Here is a 25,575-nt window from a genome sequence, read left to right on the forward strand (position 1 = left end):
GTCATGAGTTCCAGCCCCACATTAGAGATTACTTTCAAAAATTAAAAAATAAAATCTTTAAAAAAAAGTATTTCGTGTGGCGCCTTGCTGGCTCAGATGGTTAAGCATCTGACTTCAGCTCAGGTCATGATCACAAGGTCCTAGGATTGAGCCCCCCGTCAGGCTCCTCACTCTCCTCCTACCCGCCTCCTTGTATTCCCTCCCTCTGATAAATAAATAAAATCTTTAAAAATAAAAAAAAAAAGTACTTCCTGGGCACCTGAGTGGCCCAGGTCATGATCGCAGAGTCCCAGGATGGAAGTCCCACTTTGGGCTCCTTGCTCAGCCAGAAGTCTACTTCTCCCTCTGCCTCTGTTCCTTCCCCTACTCATTCTCTCTCTCTCTCTCTAATAAAATCTTTAAAAAAAATATTCCCTGACTTTACTTCACTCTATCATATCTCTATGAGAATATCGGGACTCTGAGTTTCCTAATGTTTTGGAAACAGTTCCTTCTTTTCAAAAGCACCAATGCCTATGATGCAATTTCCTCCAAGCTGTCACTAATGATTTTTATACTATTAATACAAAGAAGAAAGAAAGGAAAAACAACACATTGGTTGCTGGAAACAGAAGTTCCAGAACCAATGGGGGTGCAAGAGGCAGCAAAAGGATTTTTAAGTCTAAGGGTGGAGGGTGAGGTTGCTTTTCCTCACCAGAAATTTCTATTTACTGTGTTAATTCACTACATTTAGAATACCGTTACTACACAATCCTTTTAGGGAAAGACCTATATTAATTACTCAAAATACCTGGCAATATTAAGTCCATGTAACTGTAACAGTTACTAAATACTGTCACTCCATACTGTAAGGCAGAAAGTAAATAAAGATACTTCTTAGCAAAAACAATATAGACAGAAGCCAGGAAATAGTTTCTAGTTTAATCACACCACAAGTACAACCAAAATAAAAAATAAAAATAAAACTGACAGAAAGATTACTTATAACTCCAGAACATTTTAATTCTAAAGAGCTTTAATATATAAAAAGCCCCATAGTTTCCAAATGCCCCTCAAAAAGGGAATGAATAATGAGTCCCATCAGAGCTGGGGAAAAAAAACTTTAAGGGGGTGGAGAGATGAAGGCTGACAATCATTCTCTTTCAAAAAGATCAACAATGTGTCCTCAAATAACCGCTCAGAAGGAAAAGAACTGTCCGTATTTGCCTTACATACGGTATTGGGCAATTAAATGCCAACTTAGCTATTTAAGAATGACTTGCTAAAACATTGAAAAAATGAAAGACTTCATCCTTGTCATAGACTGCAACTTCAGTGGAACATTCGGTGCACATGACTGGGTGGTAGAGTTCTTCTGCTTGTGCCTCTGCTGGCTCTGCAGCATCCTCATGGCTGGACCTCATCTTCTTAGGGCCTCGCCTTTTCTTCCTGTTCTCTGGGATTTTGTATCTTAGAACCTCCTCTTTGTTGACAGAACAATTCATCACAAACATTGCTCTATACTGAGTTTTGTAGGATTCGTGCCTAAGAGGAAAATGAAATGAAGAATTTGGATTTATGTTCTATTTTCATAGGTTATCCATTTAGATTTTTTTTTTTATTTTACTGAAGTATAGTTGACACAGTGTTACATTGGTTTCAGGTGTACAACACAGTGATTCAAGAAGTTTGCACACTACTATACTCAACAGAGCAGTGCAGCTACCATCTGTCAACAATGCTATTACAGTATCACTGTATTTTATCCCCATGACTTATTCACTCCACACCTGGAAGCCTTTATCTCCCCCACTCCCCTTCACTCGTGCTGGCCATCCCCCACTGTGCTCCCTTCTGGCAACCATCAGTTTGTTCTCTGTAATTATGGGTCTGCTTCTCCTTTTCATCGTTTATTCATCTGTTTTGCTTTTTAGATTCTACGTATAAGTGAAATAATATAATATTTGTCTTTCTCTGACTTAATTGAACTTAGCATAATACCCTTTAGGTCTATCCATGTTGTCACAAAAGGCAAGACCCTCATCCTTTTTATGGTTGAGTAATACTCCACTGTGTGCATATATCACAGTCTATTCATCGATCAAAGCACACTTAGGTTGTTTTCATATCTTGACTATTGTAAATACTACAATACACACAAGGGTGCATATATCTTTTCGAATTTCATTTTTCACTTTCTGGATAAATACTCCGTACTGGAATGACTGCATCACTGGTTATTTCTTTTTTTTTTTTTTTTAAGATTTTATTTATTTATTTGACAGAGAGAGATCACAAGTAGGCAGAGAGGCAGGCAGAGAGAGAGGGGGAAGCAGGCTCCCTGCTGAGCAGAGAGCCCGATGCGGGACTCGATCCCAGGACCCTGAGATCATGACCTGAGCCGAAGGCAGCGGCTTAACCCACTGAGCCACCCAGGCGCCCCTCACTGGTTATTTCTATTTTTTTTTTTTTTAAAGGAATTTCCATGCTGTTTTCTACCATGACTGCAGCGATTTACCTTCCCACCACCAGTACACGAGGGTTTCCTTTTCTCCACATCCTGACCAACACTTTTTAATTCTAGCCATCATGACAAGTGTAAGATGGTATCTCACTGTGGCTTTAAGTGCATTTCCCTGATGATTAATGATCATCTTTTCATGTTATCTGTTGGACATTATAAGTCTACTTCGGAAAAATATCTATTCAGTACTCTGCCCATTTTAATCAGGTTATTTGGGTTTTCAGTGTTGAGTTCTATCAGTTCTTTACATATTTTGGATATTAATCCTGTAACAAATAGATCACCTGCAAATATCTTCTCCCATTCCATGAGCTGTTTTTTCATTTTGTTTATGGTTTCCTTCACTGTGCAAAAGATTTTTATTTTGGTGTAGTCTCATCAGTTTATTCTTGCTTTTTTTTCCCTTGAGAAGACATATCTGAAAAAATGTTGCTGTTTTTTTCCTTGCCTTACTGGGGAAATGGCTGATAGCAAAGAAATTACTTCTTACTGTTTTTTTTCTAGGAGTTTTATGGTTCAGGCTTCACATTTAGGTCCTTAATTTATTTTTGTGTACGGTGCTACAAAGTGGTCCAATTTTCCCAGCATCGTTTATTGAAGAGACTATCTTTTTTCCCCACTGGATATTCTCATCTCTCCATGTAGTTAAAATTTTTTTAAAGATCTATTTTTTCAACAGATGGAGACCGCAAGTAGGCAAAGAGGTAGGCTGCGGAGGGGAGGGAATTGGGGAGAGAAGCAAGGATCCCTGCTGAATGTAGTTAAAATTTAAAAACAAAAAAAACTTACTGAAATATAACCAAAATAAAAACATGAGAACAAAATGGGAAATTTAAAGAAATGTTAAATGGGGTGCCTGGGTAGCTCATTCGGTTAAGCAGCTACCTTCGACTCAGGTCATGATCCCAGGGTCCAGAGATCAAGCCCTGCACTGGGCTCCCTGCTCAGTGGAGAGCCTGCTTCTCCCTCTCCCTCAGCCTGCCACTCTGCCTACTCATGCTCTCTCTCTCTGAAAATCTTTTAAAAAATAAAATAAAATAATGTTAAGAGTTATTTTAAGAACAGGAAAAAACTTATTAATAGAGAATAGTTTAAAGAATGAATATATCCGGAGTGCCTGGGTGGCTCAGTGGGTTAAAACCTCTGCCTTCGACTCGGGTCATGATCCCAGGGTCCTGGGATCGACACCCAAATCAGGCTCTCTACTCACCGGGGAGCCTGCTTCCCTTCCTCTCTCTCTGCCTGCCTTTCTGCCTACTTGTGATCTCTGTCAATTAATTAATTAATTAATTAAAATTAAAGGGGTGCCTGGGTGGCTCAATGGGTTAAGCCTCTGCCTTCAGCTCAGGTCATGATCTGAGCATCCTGGGATCGAGTCCTGCATCAGGCTCTCTGCTCAGTGGGGGCCCTGATTCCCCCTCCCCCTCTGCCTGCTTCTCTGCCTACTTGCGATCTCTGTCAAATAAATAAACAAAATCCTTAAAAAAATTAAATTAAAAAAAAGTGGTACTATTCTTGTCACCATTTTAGTAAAAGCTACAGTTTTATGAAAGCTTAAAGAGCTTCCAACTTTACAATGTCCACTCCTGGCTTTTCTCCAGCAGTCTACAGAATAGATAATGCTTCATTTGTTCTCCTCATATACTCAATATTCTCCTACCTCTTTCCCCACCTAGTAAGTTGGATTTTTCTCCCCTTAAACCTCATGCAACAGAAATATCTATCTGGCTAAACACAGCAAACTCAAGTATACTTTCATTAGTTCCAAATGTTGATCTCCACCACTAACACCACCCACAAAGAATTTAGATTATGCAAGCTGGTACTTCTCCAAGTAAGATTATAAAAATTTCATTTATACTCCACTGGACTAGAATCCTGTATTAACATGGAACACAGTTTTTACCAAGGCTGATTTCTATCTGTTACATTATGGAACAACTTCTTTTGAGTACAGCAACTCTGTAATAATATGGTTTAATCTGGAAGAGAAACAACTGCAGTACAAAGACATTTTACTTTTTCTACATTCCATAAGTATACTCTGGGTTGTCAACTTATACACAAAAAGCACAAGAGTTCATTTGGAAAGCACAAAATTTAATTGCTGCAGATGATCAAAAACCTCAAGCTAGCTTATAATAAGGTGAACCGTATCTGGCTATTCATTAGTACCTAGAACAAATCCACCACCCACAGTACCACTTAGTTTTGGTTATATATATATATAATATATACATTTCATATATATACACACACACACACACACACACACACACACACACACTTTTTTTTTTTTTTTTTTTTTGAGACAGACAGACAGGAAGGGAGAGAGACAGAAGGGAGGGAGGGAGAGAAAAGACAAGAGGAGTAGAGGGAGAGAGAAAATCCCAAGGAGGCTCAATGCCCACCACAGCCCAATGCAGGGCTCAAGCCCACACCCTGAGATCATGACCTGGGCTGAAATCAAGAGTCAGATGCTTAACTAAGGGAGCCACCCAGGCATCCCAATGACATGACATTATATGTAGGGAACTGAAGACTGCACAGAAAACTACTAGAGCTGATAAACTAATTCAGCAAAGTGGCAGAGTACAAAATCAACACACAAAAATCTGTTCACTTCTATACATGAGCAATGAATGATCCAGAAAGAAAAACAGAATAGAAGTTACCACAGGCTGGGGTGGGTAGAGGTGGAGAATGGGGAAATTTTGTCTAATGGGTACAGAGTTTCTGTCTGGAATGACAAAAAAAGAAGTTCTGGAAATGGACTGTGAAGATAGCTGCACAATACTGTGACAGTAGTTAATGTCACTGAATCGTTCATTTAAAATGGTTAAAACAGGGACACCTGGGTGGCTCAGTTGGTTGAGCAGCTGCCTTCGGCTCAGGTCATGATCCCGGGGTCCTGGGATCGAGTCCCACATCGGGCTCCTTGCTCGGCAAGGGAGCCTGCTTCTCCCTCTGCCTCTGCCTGCCTCTTTGTCTGCCTGTGCTCTCTCGCTCGCTCTCCCTCTGTCTCTGGCAAATAAATAAATAAATAATCTTTTAAAAATAAATAAATAAATAAATAAAATGGTTAAAACAGAGAACAAAGAGTACCCCCTCTCACCACTCTCACCTATTCAACATTGTCCTTTAAGTTTAGCCAGGGCAAAATCAGGCAAGAAAATGAAATAAAAGGTATCCAAATAGGAAAGAAAGAGGTACAACTGTCTGTTTGCAGATAACATAATCTTTTAAACATAAAATATCACAGACACCACCAAAAAAAATGTTAAAATAAATATAAGGAGTGCCCTGGTGGCTCAGCTGGTTGGACGTCTGCCTTCGGCTTGGGTCATGATCCAAGGGTCCTGGGAACGGGCCCTAAAAGGGGCTCCCTACTCAATGGGAAGCCTGCTTCTCCTTCTCCCTCTGCCACAGTCCCTCTTGTGCTCTCTCACTCTCTCTCGCAAATAAATAATATCTTAAAAATAATAATAAATAACAAAATAAAAAATAAACATGAAATTCAGGCAAGTTTCAAAATACAAAACCAATATACAAAAACCTACTGTGTTTCTGTACATTAACAGTAAACTATCTGAAAAAGAAATTAAGAAAGTAATGCCATTCATGATGCCATCCAAAATAATAAAATACTTGGAAATAAACTTAACCAAGGAGGTGAGAGATTTATATACTGTAAAACATTCATGAAAGAAACTGAAGAAAATACAAGTAAATGGAAAAAAATCCCATGTGCATGAATCAGAGAACTACCATAATTTTTTTAAGACTTTATCTATTTATTTGACAGAGAGAGAGAGATCACAAGTAGGTAGAACAGCAGGCAGAGAGAGGGAGAAGCAGGCTCCCCACTGAGCAGAGAGCCCAATGCGGGGCTCAGTCCCAGGACCCTGAGATCATGACTTGAGCTGAAGGCAGAGGCTTAACCCACTCAGCCACCCAGGCGCCCCAAGAATTACCATTATTAAAATGTCCACACTACCCAAAGCCATCTTAGTCAATGCAATCTAATCAAAATTTCAATGGCACTTTTCACAGAAATAGAAAAAACCCTCAAAGCTGTATGGGATCACAAAAGACCCCAAAAAGCCACAGCAACCTTGAGAAATAACAACAAAGTTGGAGGCATCACAATTTCTAATTTCAAACTGTACTACAAAGCTATAGTAATCAAACAGTACAGTTTGGGCATAAAAACAGACTCACACACCAATGGAGCAGAACAGAGAGCCCCAAAATGAACTCATGCATACATGGTTAACTAATACTTGACAAGGGAGCCAAAAATATGCAATGCCAGAAAGATAATCTCTTCAGTTAGTGATTTGGGGAAAATCAGATATTCACATGCGAAAGAATGAAACCGGACCCCTGACTTACTCCACTCACTAAAACTAACTTGAAATGAATTAAAAACATAAATGTGAGACCTGAAATTACAGAATTACTCAAAGAAAACACAGGGAAAAAGCTCAATATGGGTCTTGACAATGACTTTTTGGATAAGCACAGCAACAAAAGCAAAAATAAACAAGTGGGACTACATCAAGCTCAAAAGCTTCTGCATAGCAAAGAAATCATCAGCAAAAGGAAAAGGCAACCTATGGAATGGGAGAAAATATTTGTAAATTATGTATCTGACAAAGGGTTAATCCAAGAAACTCATACAACTCAACAAAAAGTAAAGTAAAGCGGGCGCCTGGGTGGCTCAGTGGGTTAAAGCCTCTGCCTTCGGCTCAGGTCATGATCCCAGGGTGCTGGGATCGAGGCCCGCATCAGGCTCTCTGCTCAGTGGGGAGCCTGCTTCCTCCTCTCTCTCTGCCTGCCTCTCTGCCTACTTGTGATCTCTGTCTGTCAAATAAATAAATAAAATCTTTAAAAAGAAAAAAAAAAAGTAGAGTAAAGCAAAAATTGACAAAGAACCAAAACAGACATTTTTTCCAAAAAACGATACACAAATGGCCAACAGGTACATGAAAAGGTGTTCATCATCATTAGTCATCATGTAAAAATGTAAATCAAAAACTACAGTGAGGTATCACCTCACAACTGTTAGAATGGCTATTATCGAAAAGACAAGAGAAAACAAAAGTGAACCCTTTTGCATTACTGGTGGGAATATGAATTGGTATAGTCACTCTGGAAAACAGTATGGTGCCTCCTCAAAATACTAAGAATAGTGGGGCACCTGGATGGCTCAGTCAGTTAAGTGGCTGCCTTCAGCTCAGGTCATGGTCCCAGGGTCCTGGGATCAAGCCCCACATCAGGCTCCGTGCTCAGCGCCCTCTCCCTCTGCCTGCTGGTCTGCCTACCTATGCTCTCTGTCAAATAAATAAAACCTTTAAACAAACATTAAGAATAGAACTACCATATGATCAAGCAATCCTACTTCTGGGTATGTGTCTGAAGGAAATGAAATCACTATCTCAAAGAGATATCTCCATCCCCACCTCAGCTAGGTGATCAAGTTCAACATTAACAGTCATAAATCTGTTGATTTTTTTTGTTGTTGACAGTCTGTGCCCTTGATATAATATAATGAAAACAACACTTTACCTTTGTGGTCTTCTCCCCCCAAATCTACTGCAGCTTTACTCATAACAGTCAAACATGGAAACAAACTAAATGTCCATACACAGGTGAATGGATAAAGAAAACATGATGTATAAATATAATAGAATATGAAAAAAAAAAAAGAAGGAAATCCTGCCATTTGTGAAAACATGGATGAGCTTAAGGGCATTATGCTAAATGAAGTAAGTCAGACAGAGACAAAAAACTACTGACCTCACTTATATGTGAATCCAAACAAAATGAACTCATAGAAACAGAGAGCAGATTGGTGGTTGGTGGGGGAAGGGTGGATGAATGAAAACAGTCAAATGGTACAAACTTCCAGTTATAAGATGAGGAAGGTCTGGGGATGTAATAAACAGCATGTAGTTAACAATGTTGAACTACATACTTGAAAGTTGCTAAGAAAGCAGATCTTAAAGTTCTCAACACACACACACAAAAAAGGTATAAATGTGAGGTGATAGATGTGTTAACTTACCTTATTGTGGTAACTGTTTTGCAATACATGTGTATACCAAATCATCATGTTGTACACTTGAAACTAACATATAAACAATGTTATATGTCAATTACATCTCAATAAAGCTAGGAAAAGAGTCTAAAATTTTAAATGGTCTAGTTGACAATAAATTGAATATCCAAATGATGTACTCTTTTTTTTTTTAAAGACTTTATTTATTTATTTGACAGACAGAGATCACAAGTAGGCAGAGAGGCAGGCAGAGAGAGAGGAGGAAGCAGGCTCCCTGCTGAGCAGAGAGCCCGATTTGGGGCTCGATCCCAGCACCCTGGGATCATGACCTGAGCCGAAGGCAGAGGCTTTAACCCACTGAGCCACCCAAGCGCCCCTGATGTACTCTTTGATGTAAAAATTTTAATGGCTAAAATGATAAATGTTATATGTATTTCGTCACAAATTTTTTTTGAAAAGAGTGTCTTTGACAGATTATGTCATTCTATAACATACATGCAGTTTCACTGAATCCTTGTCAGCACTGATAAGTGCTTTATTAGAAAAACTACTTATAACAGAAATACATATAACCAAAATTATTTGTATAAAGATTAATCATGTAGCAGCAAGGATATGTGAGGACAGAACTTTATCAGAATTTCTAAGTATAGGGGTGCCTGGGTGGCTCAGTCAATTAAATGTCTGCCTTCAGTTCAGGTCATGATCCCAGAGTCCTGGAACTGAGTCCCGCATCAGGCTCCCTGCTCAGAGGGCAGCCTACTTCTCCCTCTCCCTCTCCCATTCCCCCTGCTTGTGCTATCAAATAAATAAAATCTTAAAAAAAAAAAATTATTAAGTATATACCTCGAAAGTCTATTCCTGATTTAAACAAAGACCACCAAATTTTTTTTCGTTTTGTGTGTGCATGTGGTCAGCCTTTATTCGTTACCTTTGGCAATCAAGACATAGTGTGGTCATGCAGGCAGGGCAATTCAAGACAGCATCACTATTTGGAACAGGCTGCTGTTGTTGATGTGGCCTCTGTATTCCAAAACCATGGTAGCTACAACAGAAAAAGAAAGGTTGGTGGGGGTAGTGAAAAAGACATATATTAAAGCCAGATCCTGATTCTTTTTTTCTAAAGGGCTCCATGCCCAACATGGGGCTTGAACTCACAACCCCAAGATTAAGAGTCACATGCTCTGGGGTGCCTGGGTAGCTCAGTGGGTCAAGTGTTGAACTCCTGATTTCAGCTCAGGTCATGACCTCAGGGTTGGGAGATTGAGCCCTATGTCAGCCTCCACTCTGGGCATAGAGCCTGCTTAAGATTCTCTCTCCCCCTCTGCTTCTGCCCTTCCCCACCTGTCTCTCTCTCTACCCCTCTTAAAAAAAAAGTCACATGCTCTACCAAATGAGATAGCCAGGTGCCCTCAAGATCTTGATGTCTAATGCCACTCTCCAATAAAAGAAACTAGTACTCCTGAGAAAAATGGCTGATTCTAGGAATAGGCATACGAGATGAACCTGGAGCTTCCTGTACTGCCAGAAAGTAAGGAAGTGCTCAAAAACAATGAAGCAGGTATGTCAAGGGGTCACAAAAGTCAGCTGAAAGAGTTCCCAATGGCCAAAGCTGAAACAATTAGAACAAAATAAAGCAATATTGGATTATAACCCAAAGTATAAATAAATACCTGAGTCTACACTGATATGAATGAATGAATGAACGAATGAATGAACAAACGAACAAAGGGAAGGATGAAGAACAGACAAATCTCCCGTATGAAAGAATAATTTATGAAGATATTCTCCCCTCAAGGAAGTGGAGCATAACTCCCCACTCCTCAAGTCTGGGCTACACATACTGACTTCCTTCCCAAAGTGCAGTATGCAAAGGAGGGGTGGAGAGTTAACTTTACAGGAGGAAACCTGACAAACAGTTCCTCACCAAGGTAACCAAGATCAACATTAACAATCATAAATCATGTTGACAATATGTGCCCTTCATTACAATGTGATGAAAATGGCACTTTGTCTCTGTGGTCTTCCTCACCAAAACCCATAATCCCAGTCTAATCTATGAAAAACATCACACATTCCAATAGAGTGGCCTCCTACAATATACCTGACCACTACTCCTAAAAACTGTTAAGGTCATCAAAACCAAGGAAAGTCAGAGAAACCGTCAACAGCAAGAAGAGCCTAAAGAGACATGACAACTGTAAGTACCTGGTATCCTGGATTGGCTCTTGCAATCAAAATTACATAGCAGGTAACGAAGAAATTCTGAATAAAGTATGGACCTTGGTTTATAGTGATATATAAATACTGGTTCATTAATCGTGACAAATGTACATATTTTTTTTTAAAGATTTTATTTATTTATCAGAGAGAGAGAGGGGGAGAGAGCGAGCATAGGCAGGCAGAATGGCAGGCAGAGGCAGAGGGAGAAGCAGGCTTCCTGCTGAGCAAGGAGCCTGATGTGGGACTCGATCCCAGGACGCTGGGATCATGACCTGAGCCGAAGGCAGCTGCTTAACCAACTGAGCCACCCAGGCGTCCCTAAATGTACATATTAATCTAACATGTCAGTAATAGGTGAAACTCTTGTGTGTGTATGTGTGTGTTATTGTGGGAGGATATACAGGAACTCTGTATTATTGGCTCAATTTTTCTGTAAATCTAAAACTGTTCTAAAAAATAAAGTCTCTTGGGGTGCCTGAGTGGCTGTGTCAGTTGAGAGTCCAACTTCCGGTTTCGACTTGTGACTAGTGGTGGGACTGACACAGCATCAGGCTCCACACTCAGCAGGGAGCCACTTGAGATTCTCTCACTCTGTCCCTCCCTCATCTGCGTTTTCTCTCTCAAATAAATTAAAAAAAAAAAAATCTAAATAAATAAAGTCTATTAATTTGAAAAACCTAGCAAAGCTACATTTTAAAAGCAAGCATGTAAGCTCTAAGTACTTTAAGATTTTTGTCCGTTTTGTTCTTTGTTGTATTTCAAGAATCTAGAACAGTGTCTGGTACATAGTCACTGTTCAGTGAACATTTGCTGACTGCAAAAGTATAATACGAATCTACTTATGAAGGTACTAAAGTATAAAAGCATATGTTTCTGAAAAGGGAGTTATGGTAAACGCCCAAAAGCCAAACAACAAAAGATAAATTATTTGACATTACTTCCCAAACTCTTCAAATGTCTCTAGGGAAAAATACTGAAAATATGTGGTACTTATTTTTAACTGTTGTTATATCCCTCCAATGCTTAGCAGATTTCAAAACCCAAACCTAAGAAAGTAACATATTCATTCAACATATACTTAATGAGTGTCCATTTAACACAAAGTCTAAGATGTCTGGGATGTAGCAGTGAACATGACACTGAAAACGTAGTCAACTGATTATTTTAAGTTGGTTTCTGTAATCTCACATTCCAACTACCGCTTGATGCAGGAATGTGAATAAACCAATAAAATGTTAATTCTTCTCAAGATATATATATAACAAAAGGCACGCCTGGTTGACTCAGACGGTAGACTATTTGACTCTCAATCTTGGGGTCTTGAGTTCAAGCCCCATGATGGCGACAGAGTTTACTTTAAAAAAAATTTTTTTAAAGATTATAGAACGATGACAGATGCCTGGATGGGTCAGTTGATTAAAGATTATAGAATGATGAAAATACATTCCATCTTACCTCACTGAACAGAATCAAGAGCTACACTGTAATCTCCTTAACTATCTCAGTATCAATCATGGCATTCAAAATGTTCATTTTGCACAGGGGTAACCAAAACATATTTATTTAATAAATACAAAGGGTAGTTGGAGGAAGTGGTACTTGGGTAAAACTTTGAGAAGGAAAGAAGGAAAAATAACAAAGAACAAAGTGGGAGACTGGAGGCTAAAAGGTAAGGTACAAACACCCAACAACATCAAACTCTCTCTGGACTTAAATATACTTTATTTATGGGTAGCCTGGGTGGCTCAGTGGGTTAAGCCTCTGCCTTCAGCTCATGTCATGATCTCAGGGTCCCAGGATCAAGCCCATGTCGGACGCTGCTTGGCAGGAAGCCTATTTTCCCTTCTCTCTCTGCCTCCTCTCTGCCTACTTGTGATCTCTCTGTCAAATAAATAAAATCTTTTTTTAAAAAATACTTGATTTATCTTTTGTTGTTCAGTTTTCAAGAGTTTACCATCCCGGCCCCTATTACCTTAGCTAAATCAAAGCTTCCTAGAATGGGACTCCAGGGTTTGCATTTAATTCTTCCCAGGCGATTCTGAAGCACAGCCAGGTGAGGGAAGCACTGGGTAACAGCAGTATACTGCCTAGCTTTTAGTTGTATGACAAATTAGCCTTCATAAACTCGAACTGAAAAACAAGTATGGCCATTTCCTCTTGGGATGATGAAAATGGTTTGAAAAATAGAGGTAGGAGTTGCCTAACACTGTGAATATACTAAATGCCACTGGATTGTTCACTTTAAAACAATGAATTTTAAATAAATTAAATGGAGGCGCCTGGGTAGCTCAGTGGGTTAAAGTCTCTACCTTCAGCTCAGGTCATGATCCCAGGATTCTGGGATCGAGCCCCACATCGGGCTCTCTGCTCAGCAGGAAGCCTGCTTCCTCCTCTCTCTCTCTGTCTGCCTCTCTACCTGCTTGTGATCTCTGTCTGTCAAAAAAAAAAAAATCTTTAAATAAATTAAATGATTAATTTTATATTATGTGAATGTCTCCTCAATTAAAAAAAAAATCGGGACGCCTGGGTGGCTCAGTTGGTTAAGCGGCTGCCTTCGGCTCGGGTCATGATCCCAGCGTCCTGGGATCGAGTCCCACATCAGGCTCCTTGCTCAGCAGGGAGCCTGCTTCTCCCTCTGCCTCTAGCCTGCCACTCTGTCTGCCAGTGCTTGCGCTCTAACAAATAAAAAAAATCTTTAAAAAAAAAAAAAAATCTAACTTGTGGGGCACCTGAGTGGCTCAGTCATTAAGCATCTGCCTTCAGCTCAGGTCATGATCCCAGGATCTAGGATGGAGTCCCATGTCAAGCTCCCCACACAGTGGAGAATCTGCTTCTCTTTCTCCCTCTGCCACTCCCCGCCCCCCCAGCTCATGGTCACTCTAATAAATAAAATCTTTTAAAAATTGAATCTGTAAATAATTAAAAAGAACAAGTCAGGTGTAAAATGTAACATCCACTCTTTATCCACATAAATGTTTACTCTCCAAATAATCTGAAATTATGTCTATTTGAAAAAAGTCAGCATTATTTCTTCAATGGAGAGACTGACTATAGCAGTTTGAATTCAACAACAGTTTTTTAAAAATAAATTACCTGACAGGTGCCTGAATGGCACAGCCAGTTAGGCATCTGACATTTGGTTTCAGCTCAACGAGATTGGGCCCCAAGTCAGGCTCCATTCTCAGAGCAGAGTCTGTTTAAGACTCTCTCCCCAGGGCACCTGGGTGGCTCAGTCAGTTAAGCATCTACCCTCAGCTCAGGTCATAATCCCAGGATCCTAGAATCGAGCCCCACATGAGGCTCCCTGCTCAGCCTGGAGCCCTGCCTGTCCCTCTCCCTCTGCTGCTCCCCCTGCTTGTGCTCTCTCTTCTGTCAAATAAATACATATTTTTTTAAGAGACTCCCCATCTCCTGCCCCTTGCCACCAAACTTATTCTCTCCCTCGCTCTCTCTGTCAAATAAATAAATAAATCTTTCAGAAAAATTTAAAAAACAAGTAAGTCATCTGAGTGAAATCTGCTGGTAATTTTCAAAATAAATAATTCAACAGTTTTCTTCCAAAATTCTTTTTTTAATGTATGTCTGTATGAACACAATACACATAAATTCAAAATGTGAACACAGAGATGCTCAGGTGGCTCAGCCGGTTAAATGTCTGCCTTTGGCTCAGTTCATGATCCCAGGGTCCTGGGACTGAGTCCCACATCAGGCTCCCTGCTCAGCGGGAGCCTACTTCTCCCTCTGCCTGCCACTCCCCCTGCTTGTGCTCTCCCTTTCTCTCTGACAAATAAATAAACAAAATCCTTTTTTTTTTTTAAAGATTCCATCCATCTATTGACAGACAGAGACCACAAGGAGGCAGAGAGGAAGGCAGAGAGAGAGGAGGAAGTAGGCTCCCTGCTGAGCAGAGAGCCCGACTCAGGCTCAATCCCAGGACTCTGGGATCATGATCCAAGCTGAAGGCAGAGGCTTTAACCACTGAGCCACCCAGGTGCCCCTAAATAAAATCTTATTTTAAAAATGTGAATGTAGGGGGGCGCCTGGGTGGCTCAGTGGGTTAAGCCGCTGCCTTCGGCTCAGGTCATGATTCCAGGGTCCTGGGATCGAGTCCCGCATCGGGCTCTCTGCTCAGCAGGGAGCCTGTTTCCTCCTCTCTCTCTGCCTGCCTCTCTGCCTACTTGTGATCTCTCTCTGTCAAATAAATAAATAAAAATCTTTAAAAAAAATAAAATAAGATGCATTTAAAAAAAAAAAAAAAAAAAAATGTGAATGTAGGGACGCCTGGGTGGCTCAGTTGGTTAAGCAGCTGCCTTCAGCTCAGGTCATGATCCCAGCGTCCTGGGATCGAGTCCCACATCGGGATCCTTGCTCTGCAGGGAGCCTGCTTCTCCCTCTGACTCTGCCTTCCACTGTCTGCCTGTGCTCACTCTCGCTCGCTCTCTCTCTGACAAATAAATAAATAAATAAAAATCTAAAAAAAAAAAAAAATGACTAGAGAGCTACAAAATGACGGGGCTCTCTTGTCATTTAAAAAAAATAAATAAGTAAATAAAAAATAAAAATGTGAATGTAGTAAAAAACATCTCTTAATCATTTTTCTCTAAAGATTCTAAATATTAAAGTTAAGTTCTTACCCTCTTCTCTGTGCATCAACCCAGGCCTGATCTCTGTTATCTTTTTCAGGATCATATAGTAACTCATCATTTGTTGGAATCCTGTGTCGCTTTTTCTTCTTCTTCTTGGTCACCTGTGCTAATTTTTAAAATGTTACGCATATGGCTAGGTATCAGGTCTAAAGCACACACTTCTATAATACAGAACATAGAATCTTCAGCTACATTTTTTTTTCTATGTGTATTTTCCCCCCAAAATTTTTTTTAACTATTTCTCCAAATAAATTTCTTGTCCAATTAATAAGGCATTAAAATGAAAATGACAGAGGAAAAAATTGTTTCTTCACTAAAAATATACTGTTATCTCAAGAACTGTACTCAAATAATAAGAATTCAGTCTCAGAAAGACCAACATAAACCAAGATCAAAAACTTCCTGATGTTATAAATTCTCAACAAGTTCCCATATATAAAATACTACTGAAATCAGAATAAAAATATTTCAGGGTACATGGGTAGCTCAGTCAGTCAAGGGTCTGCCTTCAGCTCAAGTCATGATCCCAGGGTCCCAGGATGGAGTCCCACATGGGGCTCCTTGCTCAGTGAGGAGCCTGCTTCTCCCTCTGCCTGCCTTCCCCCTGCTTATGCATGCACTCTCTCACTCACTCTCTGACAAATAAAGAAGTAAAATCTTAAAAAAAAAATCAGGGGCACCTGGGTGGCTCAGTCAATGAAGCATCCAACTCTTGATTTCAGCTTGCATCATGATCTCAGGGTCATGAGATCAAGCCCCGTGTCAGGCTCCATGCTCAGGGTGAGGCTGCTTGAGATTTTTCCCTCTCCCCCTGCCCCTCCCCTGACTCACGTAAGCAGGCATGTGTGCACACAGTCTCTCTCTCTCAAAATAAATAAAGAAAATCTTTTTTAAAAAAAGTGAAAACCCACTATGGTTATCTACATGCACTAGACTCTTAAAATTTCCTTAAGTAGGTTAACATTTAGGTAATAATATATAAAAATATAAAATTGTTTCTTGGAGTGCCTGAACGGCAGTCAGTTGAGCATCTAATTGTTTACCATATAAATGTGTTACTTGTGCATTTCAGCATAATTACTGATATAATTAAATCAGTTTTAACTCTTATTATGTTTACCTTTGCTCTGATTTTATACAAAATCAATTCCAGAGAACAGAGAAGCCGATAAAAAAGCAATGAGTTAGAAAAATTTCTGCAAAATATAAAGTATTATAAATTTCTATATTTTCTGTAAAAATAATATTATTAATTATTTGCAGGTATGAAAGCAAATGTTGCTGTACTAAGGAACCTTAAGAAGGGGGCCAAGAGCCCTGAAGATGTTAGGACTGAGCTGGGACACACACTCTCCTTTCTCCCCAATATGCCCATGCAGTGCCCAAGCAGCACCCCTGCCGGTCCCATGTCCTCATATGTGCATTCCCATCCGTTCTTATTTATCAATTCCTGCTTTTGTTTTCACATCAACAGCCTAGAATTTTTTTTTTAAGATTTTATTTATTTATTTTACAGAGAGATCACAAGTAGGCAGAGAGGCAGGTAGAGAGAGAAGGGGAAGGAGGCTTCCCGCTGAGCAGAGAGCCCAATGTGGGGATCGATCCCAGGACCCTGAGATCATGACCTGAGCCGAAGGCAGAGGTTTAACCCACTGAGCCACCCAGGTGCCCCAACAGCCTAGAATTTCTAAAAGATAAAACTTGGGAGGCAAAATCTAATATACAGTAATTGTTAAGCTTTTTTTTCTATAAAATATAACGTCTAAATCTGGTAAACATGCTACTTACCTGGTTTGTCTTCATCCTCAGAATCAGAATCAAAATATATATCATCATAGTACTTTGTCAGAGCTGTTCCAACTTTTCCAGCTCCCGAGGAAGACCCTATTTACATAAGAGCAGTTTAGAGACTAAACCATATGCAACTGACAAGAAAAAAAACGCAACTTACTCTTCCATCACCTCAAAGTAATTATCAACTCATTCCCAATCTCATTTGGATGAAAAAATACTTTCACATCAATGACTTACGGAATTTCTATGCCCTATGCAATTACAGAGAACTGTAATTGTTACAGTGTAATGAAGTGTTCCAACTCATGAGAAAATTTTTCTCTCCCCCTTCTCACAAATCTTGAATTAGATTTTACTGAATTACAAAATAGCCTATTTCCAGGTTGCCACCATACATATCTCTACCTCTCAGCCATGTGGTACACTGTTAAGAACAGAAAATAAACATCTCCTACACGACTTTAGGGGAAAGAGGATAAGAGCCCTAAAGAGAGACAGGGGGCATGATTCAAGGACACACTTTCCTCTCCCAGTTGTGCCCAGCACCTCAACTCAGACTATATTCACAAGCCTGTGTCCCTAATTCCTCCTCTTAATTAACATCTGCTTTTGCTCTTATTGTTATTACTATTACATATGCTTTCAGTTCCTAACAGTTAATACATGCAAACCAAAGCTGAGGCACAAATCAGTTTTGGGGCAGGTACACTTTACATAAAAACAAAGCATCAAAATGAAGTATAAAACGAGACAGGAATTTGTGGTGACCTATCATTCACTCTGCCGTATCAGTGCTATATAACCCTAAAAACACCTCTATAAGCTTGTGTCTTTTTTATCCTAGGGTAAAAATTACAAAAGAAAATCACACAAGTAAACAAAACTAAACAGTGTCATTTCGACAACAGGAAAATTCTTCACTAGTCATCAATGAAAACTATGCTCAACTTGCCAAACATATTTATTCATTCACTCAATAAATATTTATTGAGCACCTACTCAAAGTGCCAGTGTGACACAACAGAGCATAAATAAGGTTCCTGCCCTTGCAGAGCTTAGAAAATTATCTATATGAAAATTTAACTAAAAGTTTACCTGTTTCCAGAGAGGATAACTTGTCCTCCATTGTTTTTATGGTAGAATTTAATTCGGCTTCCATTTCTTTCTCAAATTCATCTTCACTAGATGATTCACTTTCTCCAGTAAGACATTCTCTGATGAGTTTTCGTTTTTGGTCAGGAGTTCCATGTAAAAGCACATCCACTTCATCTTCAGAACTAGTTTGCATTTAAATCATAAGACATGTGAATACTAAAGAATTAAAATGACCTAAAACTTCCACCATCTCACTGCCCAACAATTTTAAGTTTTTACAAGGTTGCATTTATATATTATATTACATACAGCTATTTTCATTTAAAGATCAACCATTTCTCAGGGGGCTTGGGCGGCTCAGTCAGTCAAGCATCTGCCTTCCGCTCAGGTCACGATCTCAGGGTGATCTCAGGGTTGGCAGGCTCCCTGCTCAGCCGGAAGTCGACTTCTCCCTCCCCTTTTGCTCCTCCCCCCTCATGTGTGCCTGCACACCCTCTCTCAAATAAATAAAATCTTAAAAAAAAGATCAACCATTTCACATATTTCCAAATATATTTCCAATGTCTGCATAACATTTCCTCTTATAGATGCTGTATGTTTATTTCTCTTTGCTATTACACTACAATGATTAGCTCAGTAGGGCATATGTAATTTTGTTTCTGTTGATTTCCTTAGGATAAATGTCCAGAACTAGACATAAAAACATCTTTCTAACTTCTTGAATTATCACACTGTTTTCCAAAAGTATTGCACCATGCACCAATTCATAACTCTATCAGCAATGAAAAGTTTACTTCACAAAACTAGGAGTTTTCTAACATACTTAAATAAAACTTATTTGTACTTAAAACTTAATACATGTAGTCAATATACAGCTAATATACCCAAACAAAATGTTAACAGATAGAAATTAGATGTTACAATTTTAAAAGCTAAAGAGAACTATAAAAAGAAGGTTAAATTATATTACAAATTCTCCTTAGCAATTACTGCCAATTTACTTGGCCTTTTGCCCCTGGGTTTCCCATTAATAGCAATATGACAGAAAAAAACCAGATACCAGAAATGAAATGTTATCAAAATGAATGAAACACCTAACATATTTCTAATACAATCAATAGTTCATAAATAATGTTCAATTATTTGTGGTCTGATGAATAGTTACAGACTACCCCTGGTTTTCGTTTCTCTACATTCTTCTTCTAGGACAATGCCTTTAAGCCTCCAGCAGAACGTAAATCTGAAAAAATGCAACTTGCACCATTCAATTCTGCTAATGATAGAGGCCTTAGCCAGACTCTACTCATAAGAGAATTCCCCATCTAACACTCCTCATCCTGAACCATATACTCCCTTTCTCCTTTACCACTCTACTCATTTGGGTCCTCTTAACTCTGCCTGTTCCCCCATATCCTCAGGATCACCATGCCTCCAAATTCTTTTATTTCATTCTATCCTTAATCCTGCTGCCAAAATGTTAGTCCTAAAAAACTGTCATCACATCACTACCCAATTCTTTTTTTTTTTTTTAAAGATTTTTTATTTATTTTACAGACAGAGATCACAAGTAGGCAGAGAGGCAGGCAGAGAGAGAGAGAGGGAAGCAGGCTCCTTGCTGAGCAAAGAGCCCGATGCGGGACTCGATCCCAGGACCCTGAGATCATGACCTGAGCCGAAGGCAGCGGCTTAACCCACTGAGCCACCCAGGCGCCCCCACTACCCAATTCTGAAAGAAATCATCTATGGCCAGATCTTCAACTACAGCACTCAGAAGAGCCTTCCCCATTTTGTTTCACCTTATCCTTCCACCCGCACTGGGATCCCTGCTTAGCGGGAAGCCTGCTTCTCCCTCTCCTGCTTCCCCTGCTTGCATTCCCTCTCTTGCAGTCTCTTTCCCTGCCAAATAAATAAATAAAGTCTTTTAAAAAAAAATTTATCTTTCCAGTCTTAACCCCTCACCCTTGAATTACACCACTGGTCTCCAACTAGGGGGCATCTTGCCCTCCAGGGACTATATGGCATAGCTAGACATTTTTGACTGTGACAACTAAGAGGTGGGAGGAGGGACTACCGGCATCCAGTGGGTAGAGGTCAGGGATACTGCTAAACATCCTACAATGCACAGGACAGCCTCCCACAACACAACAGAAACTTACGTGATCCAAGATGTCAATGCTACTGAGGCTGAGAAACTCTGATGTATCCTATATTCCTGTGTTTCCAAAGTGTGCAATGTATTATCTTAAGGAGTACCAGGACAGACAGGCTGCTAAACAACTTTGAAGTCATTGTGAAAGGACTCTAAAATGATACAAATACTATGGAAAATAGCTTGACAGGGGCAGCTGCGTGGTTCAGTGGTTAAGATTCTGCCTTCAGGGACGCCTGGGTGGCTCAGTTGGTTAAGCAGCTGCCTTCGGCTCAGGTCATGATCCCAGCGTCCTGGGATCGAGTCCCACATCGGGCTCCTTGCTCCACGGGGAGCCTGCTTCTCCCTCTGACTCTGCCCTCCACTCTGTCTGCCTGTGCTCGCTTTCGCTCGCTCTCTCTCTGACAAATAAATAAATAAAATCTTTAAAAAAAAAAAAAAAAAAAAAAAAAAAAAAAAAAAGATTCTGCCTTCAGCTCCATAATGATCCCAGGGTCCTAGGATCAAGTCCACATCCATTCCCTGCTCAGCGGGAAGCCTGCTTCTCCCTCTCCTGCATTCCCTGCTTGTGTTCCCTCTCTCACGGTGTCTGTCAAATAAATAAATAAAATCTTAAAAAAAAAAAAGAAAAGAAAATAGCATGACAGTTTCTTCTAAAACCAAACATGCAACTACCACACAACCCGGCAATCACATTCCTTGGCATTTATCCCAGAGAAATGAAAACTTACATTCACACAAAAACCTATACATGAATGTATAGATGCTTTATTCACAAGAGTCAGACCAAGAAACTAGACATCCTTCAATAAGGGAATGGTTAAAAAAAAAGGTGAAATAATTGTCAGCAATAAAAAAGGAATGATTTACTGATACCTACAACAATGTGAATGAATCTCCAGAGATTTATGCTGAATAAAAAAAGCCAATTCCAAAAAATTACATACTGCATGATTCCATTTATATCATATTCTTAAAAAGAACAAAATTATAGAAGTGGATAATAGATTTATGGTTACCAGCATTTAAGTAGGCCACGGTGGAGCAGGAAGTTGGCAATGAGGGATCCTTGTGGTAATGGAAATGTTCTACATTTTGTTTGACCATATTAATGGTCATATTTCACAAGTTGTAATATTATACTAATGTTAACATTGAGGGAAAGTGGGTAGAGGAGACACAGAATCCTCTGTATTATTTTTTGTTTAACTTTTCTTGTGGCATTAATTTGCTGTCATAAATTCTTACATTTAAATATACAATTGGGGCGCCTAAGTGGCTCAGTGGGTTAAGTCTCTGCCTTCGGCTCAGGTCGTGATCTCAGAGTCCTGGGATCAAGCCCCGCATCGGGCTCTCCGCTTGGCGGGAAGCCTGCCTCCCCCCACCTCTCTCTGCCTGCCTGTGATCTCTGTCAAGTAAATAAATTAAATAACTAAATAAATAAAATCTTAAATAAACAAACAATTAAGGGCACGTAGGTGGCTCAGTTGGTTAAGCAACTGCCTTTGGCTCCCGTCATTATCTTGGACTCCTGGGATGGAGTCCCACATCAGGTTCCCTGCCTAGCAGGGAGTCTGCTTCTGCTTCTCCCTCTGACCCTCTCCCCTCTCATGCTCTCTCTCTGTCTCTCAAATAAATAAATTAACTAATTTTTTTAAATCTTAAGTATACAATTCACTGATTTTTTTTCCATATACTATTTCTTATAACTACCCCTGAACTTACCTCAAAATGAAGTTTAATTTTTTAAAGAAAGATTAATCAGAAGACAAGAGAGTTACTTTTATTACAAATTTTCTCTAACCCTTGTGACTATTTCAGAAGTGTCAGCACAGCTAGCTGAGGCAACACTGCATGCGCCAGGTACATTCTTGCTGAGGGTGTCAAGAAATGCAAAGTTCTCACCACTCTTCACCTAGGCCAATTCTCAGGGTTGTGTTTTACAGTGTGCAGCCTTGAAGGATAAGGTGAGGTCTCTCTCCAGGAGAAAGAGCAGGCTTATTTACTGACTGCTGTAAAAGAAGTGGAATTCCCAAGCTCAAGTGGTCCTCAGCCATGATGCAACCCACTGAATATGTAGCATCCACCTCGGCCTCTCCGTGCAACCACTGTAGGAGTTGGGAAGTAAGAGCAACCAACTTGATCGCAATGCTCATTCTGCCTGCTCTGTGTAGTCTCCAACCCAGGAGTTTCTTATTTTCTGCCAGGTTCCATGAAACAGTAAGACTATAAAATACTAGCTTATAAGTAGGATAAAATCAAATCCTGACAGACACTTCCCGAATCTCTCCAATCTCCCCTTTTTTAAGACAACAAGCACCAGACTCAGAGCCTTGAGCAGGCAATACTGTCTAATAACACTGTTCCATTTCATAATATTTATTCTTACAGTTACCTTACCAGAGGCAACTGTCACAGGATTACAGAGCTTCTTTAAAGTAACTTCACCCCCACCCCTCCCAAAAAAAAAAAAAAAAAAAGAAAAGAAAAGAAATTTAGCTACAAAAATCTTAAAGAAAAATATTAAATAAGTTGTAATACAGGTGAATATGGAGATGGTAATGGCTGAGTAACTCAAGTCCAGGAAATACTGCTTATTTCAGTAAAACTTATTTCAGTGAAATTTCCATGAAACTAACTGAGGCCTACTAATTGATAATCTCCTTTCACAGACCAGACCCACTACCTGAAACTTGCAGGAAATCTTGGAATTCATCCTCATTCCCCACAAGAAACTCTTCACAGCAGTCCAATCTCCCAAGCCGAGGACGGACAGTTTCACAGAAAGCTTAGTTGGGACAGAATGTTTTAGAGTTTATGGACAGACTCTGCTGCCATCTTTAAAAAATAAAATAAAATAGGGGCACCTGGGTGGCTCAGTGGGTTAAAGCCTCTGCCTCTGGCTCAGGTCATAATCCCAGGGTCCTGGGATCCAGCCCCACATCGGACTCTCTGCTCAGCCCGGAGCCTGCTTCCTCCTCTCTCTCTGCCTGCCTCTCTGCCTACTTGTGATCTCTGTCAAATAAATAAATAAAATCTCTTAAAAAAAAATAAATAAATAAAATAAATATAAATAAATAAATAAAATAACATAAACATGCTAGGAAATCTCTTGCCAGCAAAACTGCAAGTTTCCCCCAGGTAAGCTGAAACCCTCCTTCCTGGAAATCTCTCCAGAACTTCATCTGTGTCTATCTCAGGTCCTCGTTTTCTACAATACTGTCCTGAGATAACATACTTTTTTCCAAGATACTTATGTTCCGAATACGTGTCTTATTTCCCCTACTATACTGAGAGTCTGTAGAAAACTGTAGCCCTAAACAAGCATTCAAAACGTGCTCCAACAAAGTCTGGGGACCGGACGCCTGAGTGGCTCAGTTCTTAAGCGTCTGCCTTCGGATGAGGTCGTGTCGTGATCCCAGGGTTCTGGGATCCAGCCCCACAGAGAGCTCCCCGCTAGGCTAGCCAGCTTCTCCCTCTCCCTCTCTCTACCTATTGATCCCTACTGTGCTCGCTCTCTCTCTCTCTCTCTGTCAAATAAATAAATAAAATCTTAAAAAAAAAAAAGTTGAGTATTCCTTTATTTCTGTTTATGACAGTTTAGTTTTCGAGATGGTCACTTCACATTAAGTCCCACTAGTCTCACAACATACTTAAGATGCAGCTGTTATCCCTTTTTGTAGATGAAAAAAACGAGGGTAGTGACTCGCTTCCACTCACTGTGCTAGTAAGCTGCAAAGGCAGGATTCGATCCCAAGGCTTTTGAAGACTTGCGCGTAATTCCAGAATATTCCCGTTCCCCGCGCGGGTGTCCGCCCCGTCTCCCTCGTGGCTGCGCAACCTCACCAGAACCCCACTTGGCGTCCCACAGGCAACAGCGGGACGCGACAGGCGCCCGAGTCGCTGGGCCGAGGGTCCGCAAGGGCCTGGCAGGCGCAGCGACTGGATGAGGCTAAAGCTTGTCCTCGGCCCGAAGCCTCGGAAGCCGGGACGGGGCAAGGGCCTACCTGCTCAAAGCGGGTTCTTCGTCGCTAGGCTCTTCTACCGCGTAGGGGTCGTAGTCCTCCTGGAGCCGGTTCATGGTGGCCTGCACCCGGTTCATGGTGGCCTGCACCCCCGGACACCGACTACTAGCCGCCCCACAGCATCTGTTTACTCCGCAGGTGCACCAGCTAAAGCGTCCGCCACTCCACTTCCGTCCACACTTCCGCGCCCTCCCTGCGCGCCTGCGCAGATCGTGCCAGTGAGGGGGCCGGAAGAGGGGATGAGTCTCAGCGTCTCTACGCCGTCCTGTGGGTCTTCCGCTTACTTGGAAACGCAGCCTAATTACGGAATCTAGGAATCAGCAGTCTCCCAAGTGGCATTCTGAGCTGAGCGCTCTATGTGCAGTCTCTCACGTCGTGACATGAAGAAGCAGAAATCTAGATGCTGAGGGACATGCAGCCTGAAATCTGGGCCAGTAGGTCCCCAGACGCTAACGGCTAATGTCCCTCCAACCTTCAAGCCTCAAGCCCTTCTGCCTCCTTTTATTTATTTATTTATCTATTTATTTATTTATTTATTTTTACCGCGCGGCTCTCTCACCTTCACCACTATTCGCTCCTCCGTCTGACTTCAGCCCGACTGTCTACTGAGAAGTTGCTAGGCTGTCACCAGTTAATTCCTAAGTACCTGTTCTTGGCCTCTTCTCGGGCCCAACCTTTGATTGGCCCTTGTCCAATTCCGCTCAATACTTGAGACGACGTAGGTGGTAACTTGAGATGAGGCCTGTTGATTGTGAAACTGTTTGCTGCCCTGTTTCTGTATTGGCCTCTTCTCAAGCCCCCTCTTCATGATCCCGTTCAGATAACTACCCATTTCATTTGGTCCTTGCACTCTCCTCGGATACTATAATGGATTTCCAGTTGCCTGGGTAGATAATCTCCACCATGGTACCACTGGCAATTCAAATCAACATGGTCCAAACCCAACTCAGCATCTTCCACCCCATTTCTATACCACAGCCAGCAGCTATTTTGACCTTTGATTGCTGCTCATGTCCCTTTCTCCGTCCTTACAACTACTATAGGCTTGAATTTTGGTTGACTCCTTCCTCAACCCC

The 25,575-nt window shown here is 40.6% G+C and overlaps 1 protein-coding gene across 2 annotated transcripts; it reads right to left on the bottom strand.

Moving 5' to 3' along the window:
• Positions 1-907: 907 nt before the first annotated feature.
• LOC101674502 (E2F associated phosphoprotein) lies at positions 908-24,751 on the bottom strand. Of its 2 annotated transcripts, XM_045067774.1 has the most exons (6): positions 24,482-24,707; positions 18,326-18,507; positions 17,225-17,320; positions 15,425-15,542; positions 9,499-9,612; positions 908-1,524 (listed from the first exon to the last, which is right to left on the bottom strand). In XM_045067774.1, the coding sequence occupies exons 1-6, from the start codon at positions 24,574-24,576 to the stop codon at positions 1,248-1,250; spliced, it is 882 nt and encodes a 293-aa protein (XP_044923709.1). In that variant the 5' UTR covers positions 24,577-24,707; the 3' UTR covers positions 908-1,247. The 2 variants fall into 2 exon arrangements, with proteins under 2 accessions (XP_044923709.1, XP_044923711.1); XM_045067776.1 differs by lacking the exon at positions 15,425-15,542 and having other exon boundaries at positions 1,330-1,524; positions 24,482-24,751.
• Positions 24,752-25,575: the final 824 nt, after the last annotated feature.

This window comes from Mustela putorius, unplaced genomic scaffold (genome assembly GCF_011764305.1).
Source record: "Mustela putorius furo isolate JIRA1106 unplaced genomic scaffold, ASM1176430v1.1 tig00003898_pilon_pilon_pilon, whole genome shotgun sequence".
Taxonomy (NCBI): Eukaryota; Metazoa; Chordata; class Mammalia; order Carnivora; family Mustelidae; genus Mustela; species Mustela putorius.

Bases quoted from the DNA above. Each gene is read 5' to 3' on its own strand.
- LOC101674502 (XM_045067774.1), bottom strand. From the start codon at position 24,576: ATGAACCGGGTGCAGGCCACCATGAACCGGCTCCAGGAGGACTACGAC. The intron at 17,321-18,325 runs GTAAACTTTTAG...TTATGTAAATAG, and splicing joins GTTATCCTCTCTGGAAACAG to GGTCTTCCTCGGGAGCTGGA. The intron at 9,613-15,424 runs GTAAGAACTTAA...TTTCTGTTGTAG, and splicing joins GTTGATGCACAGAGAAGAGG to CTACCATGGTTTTGGAATAC.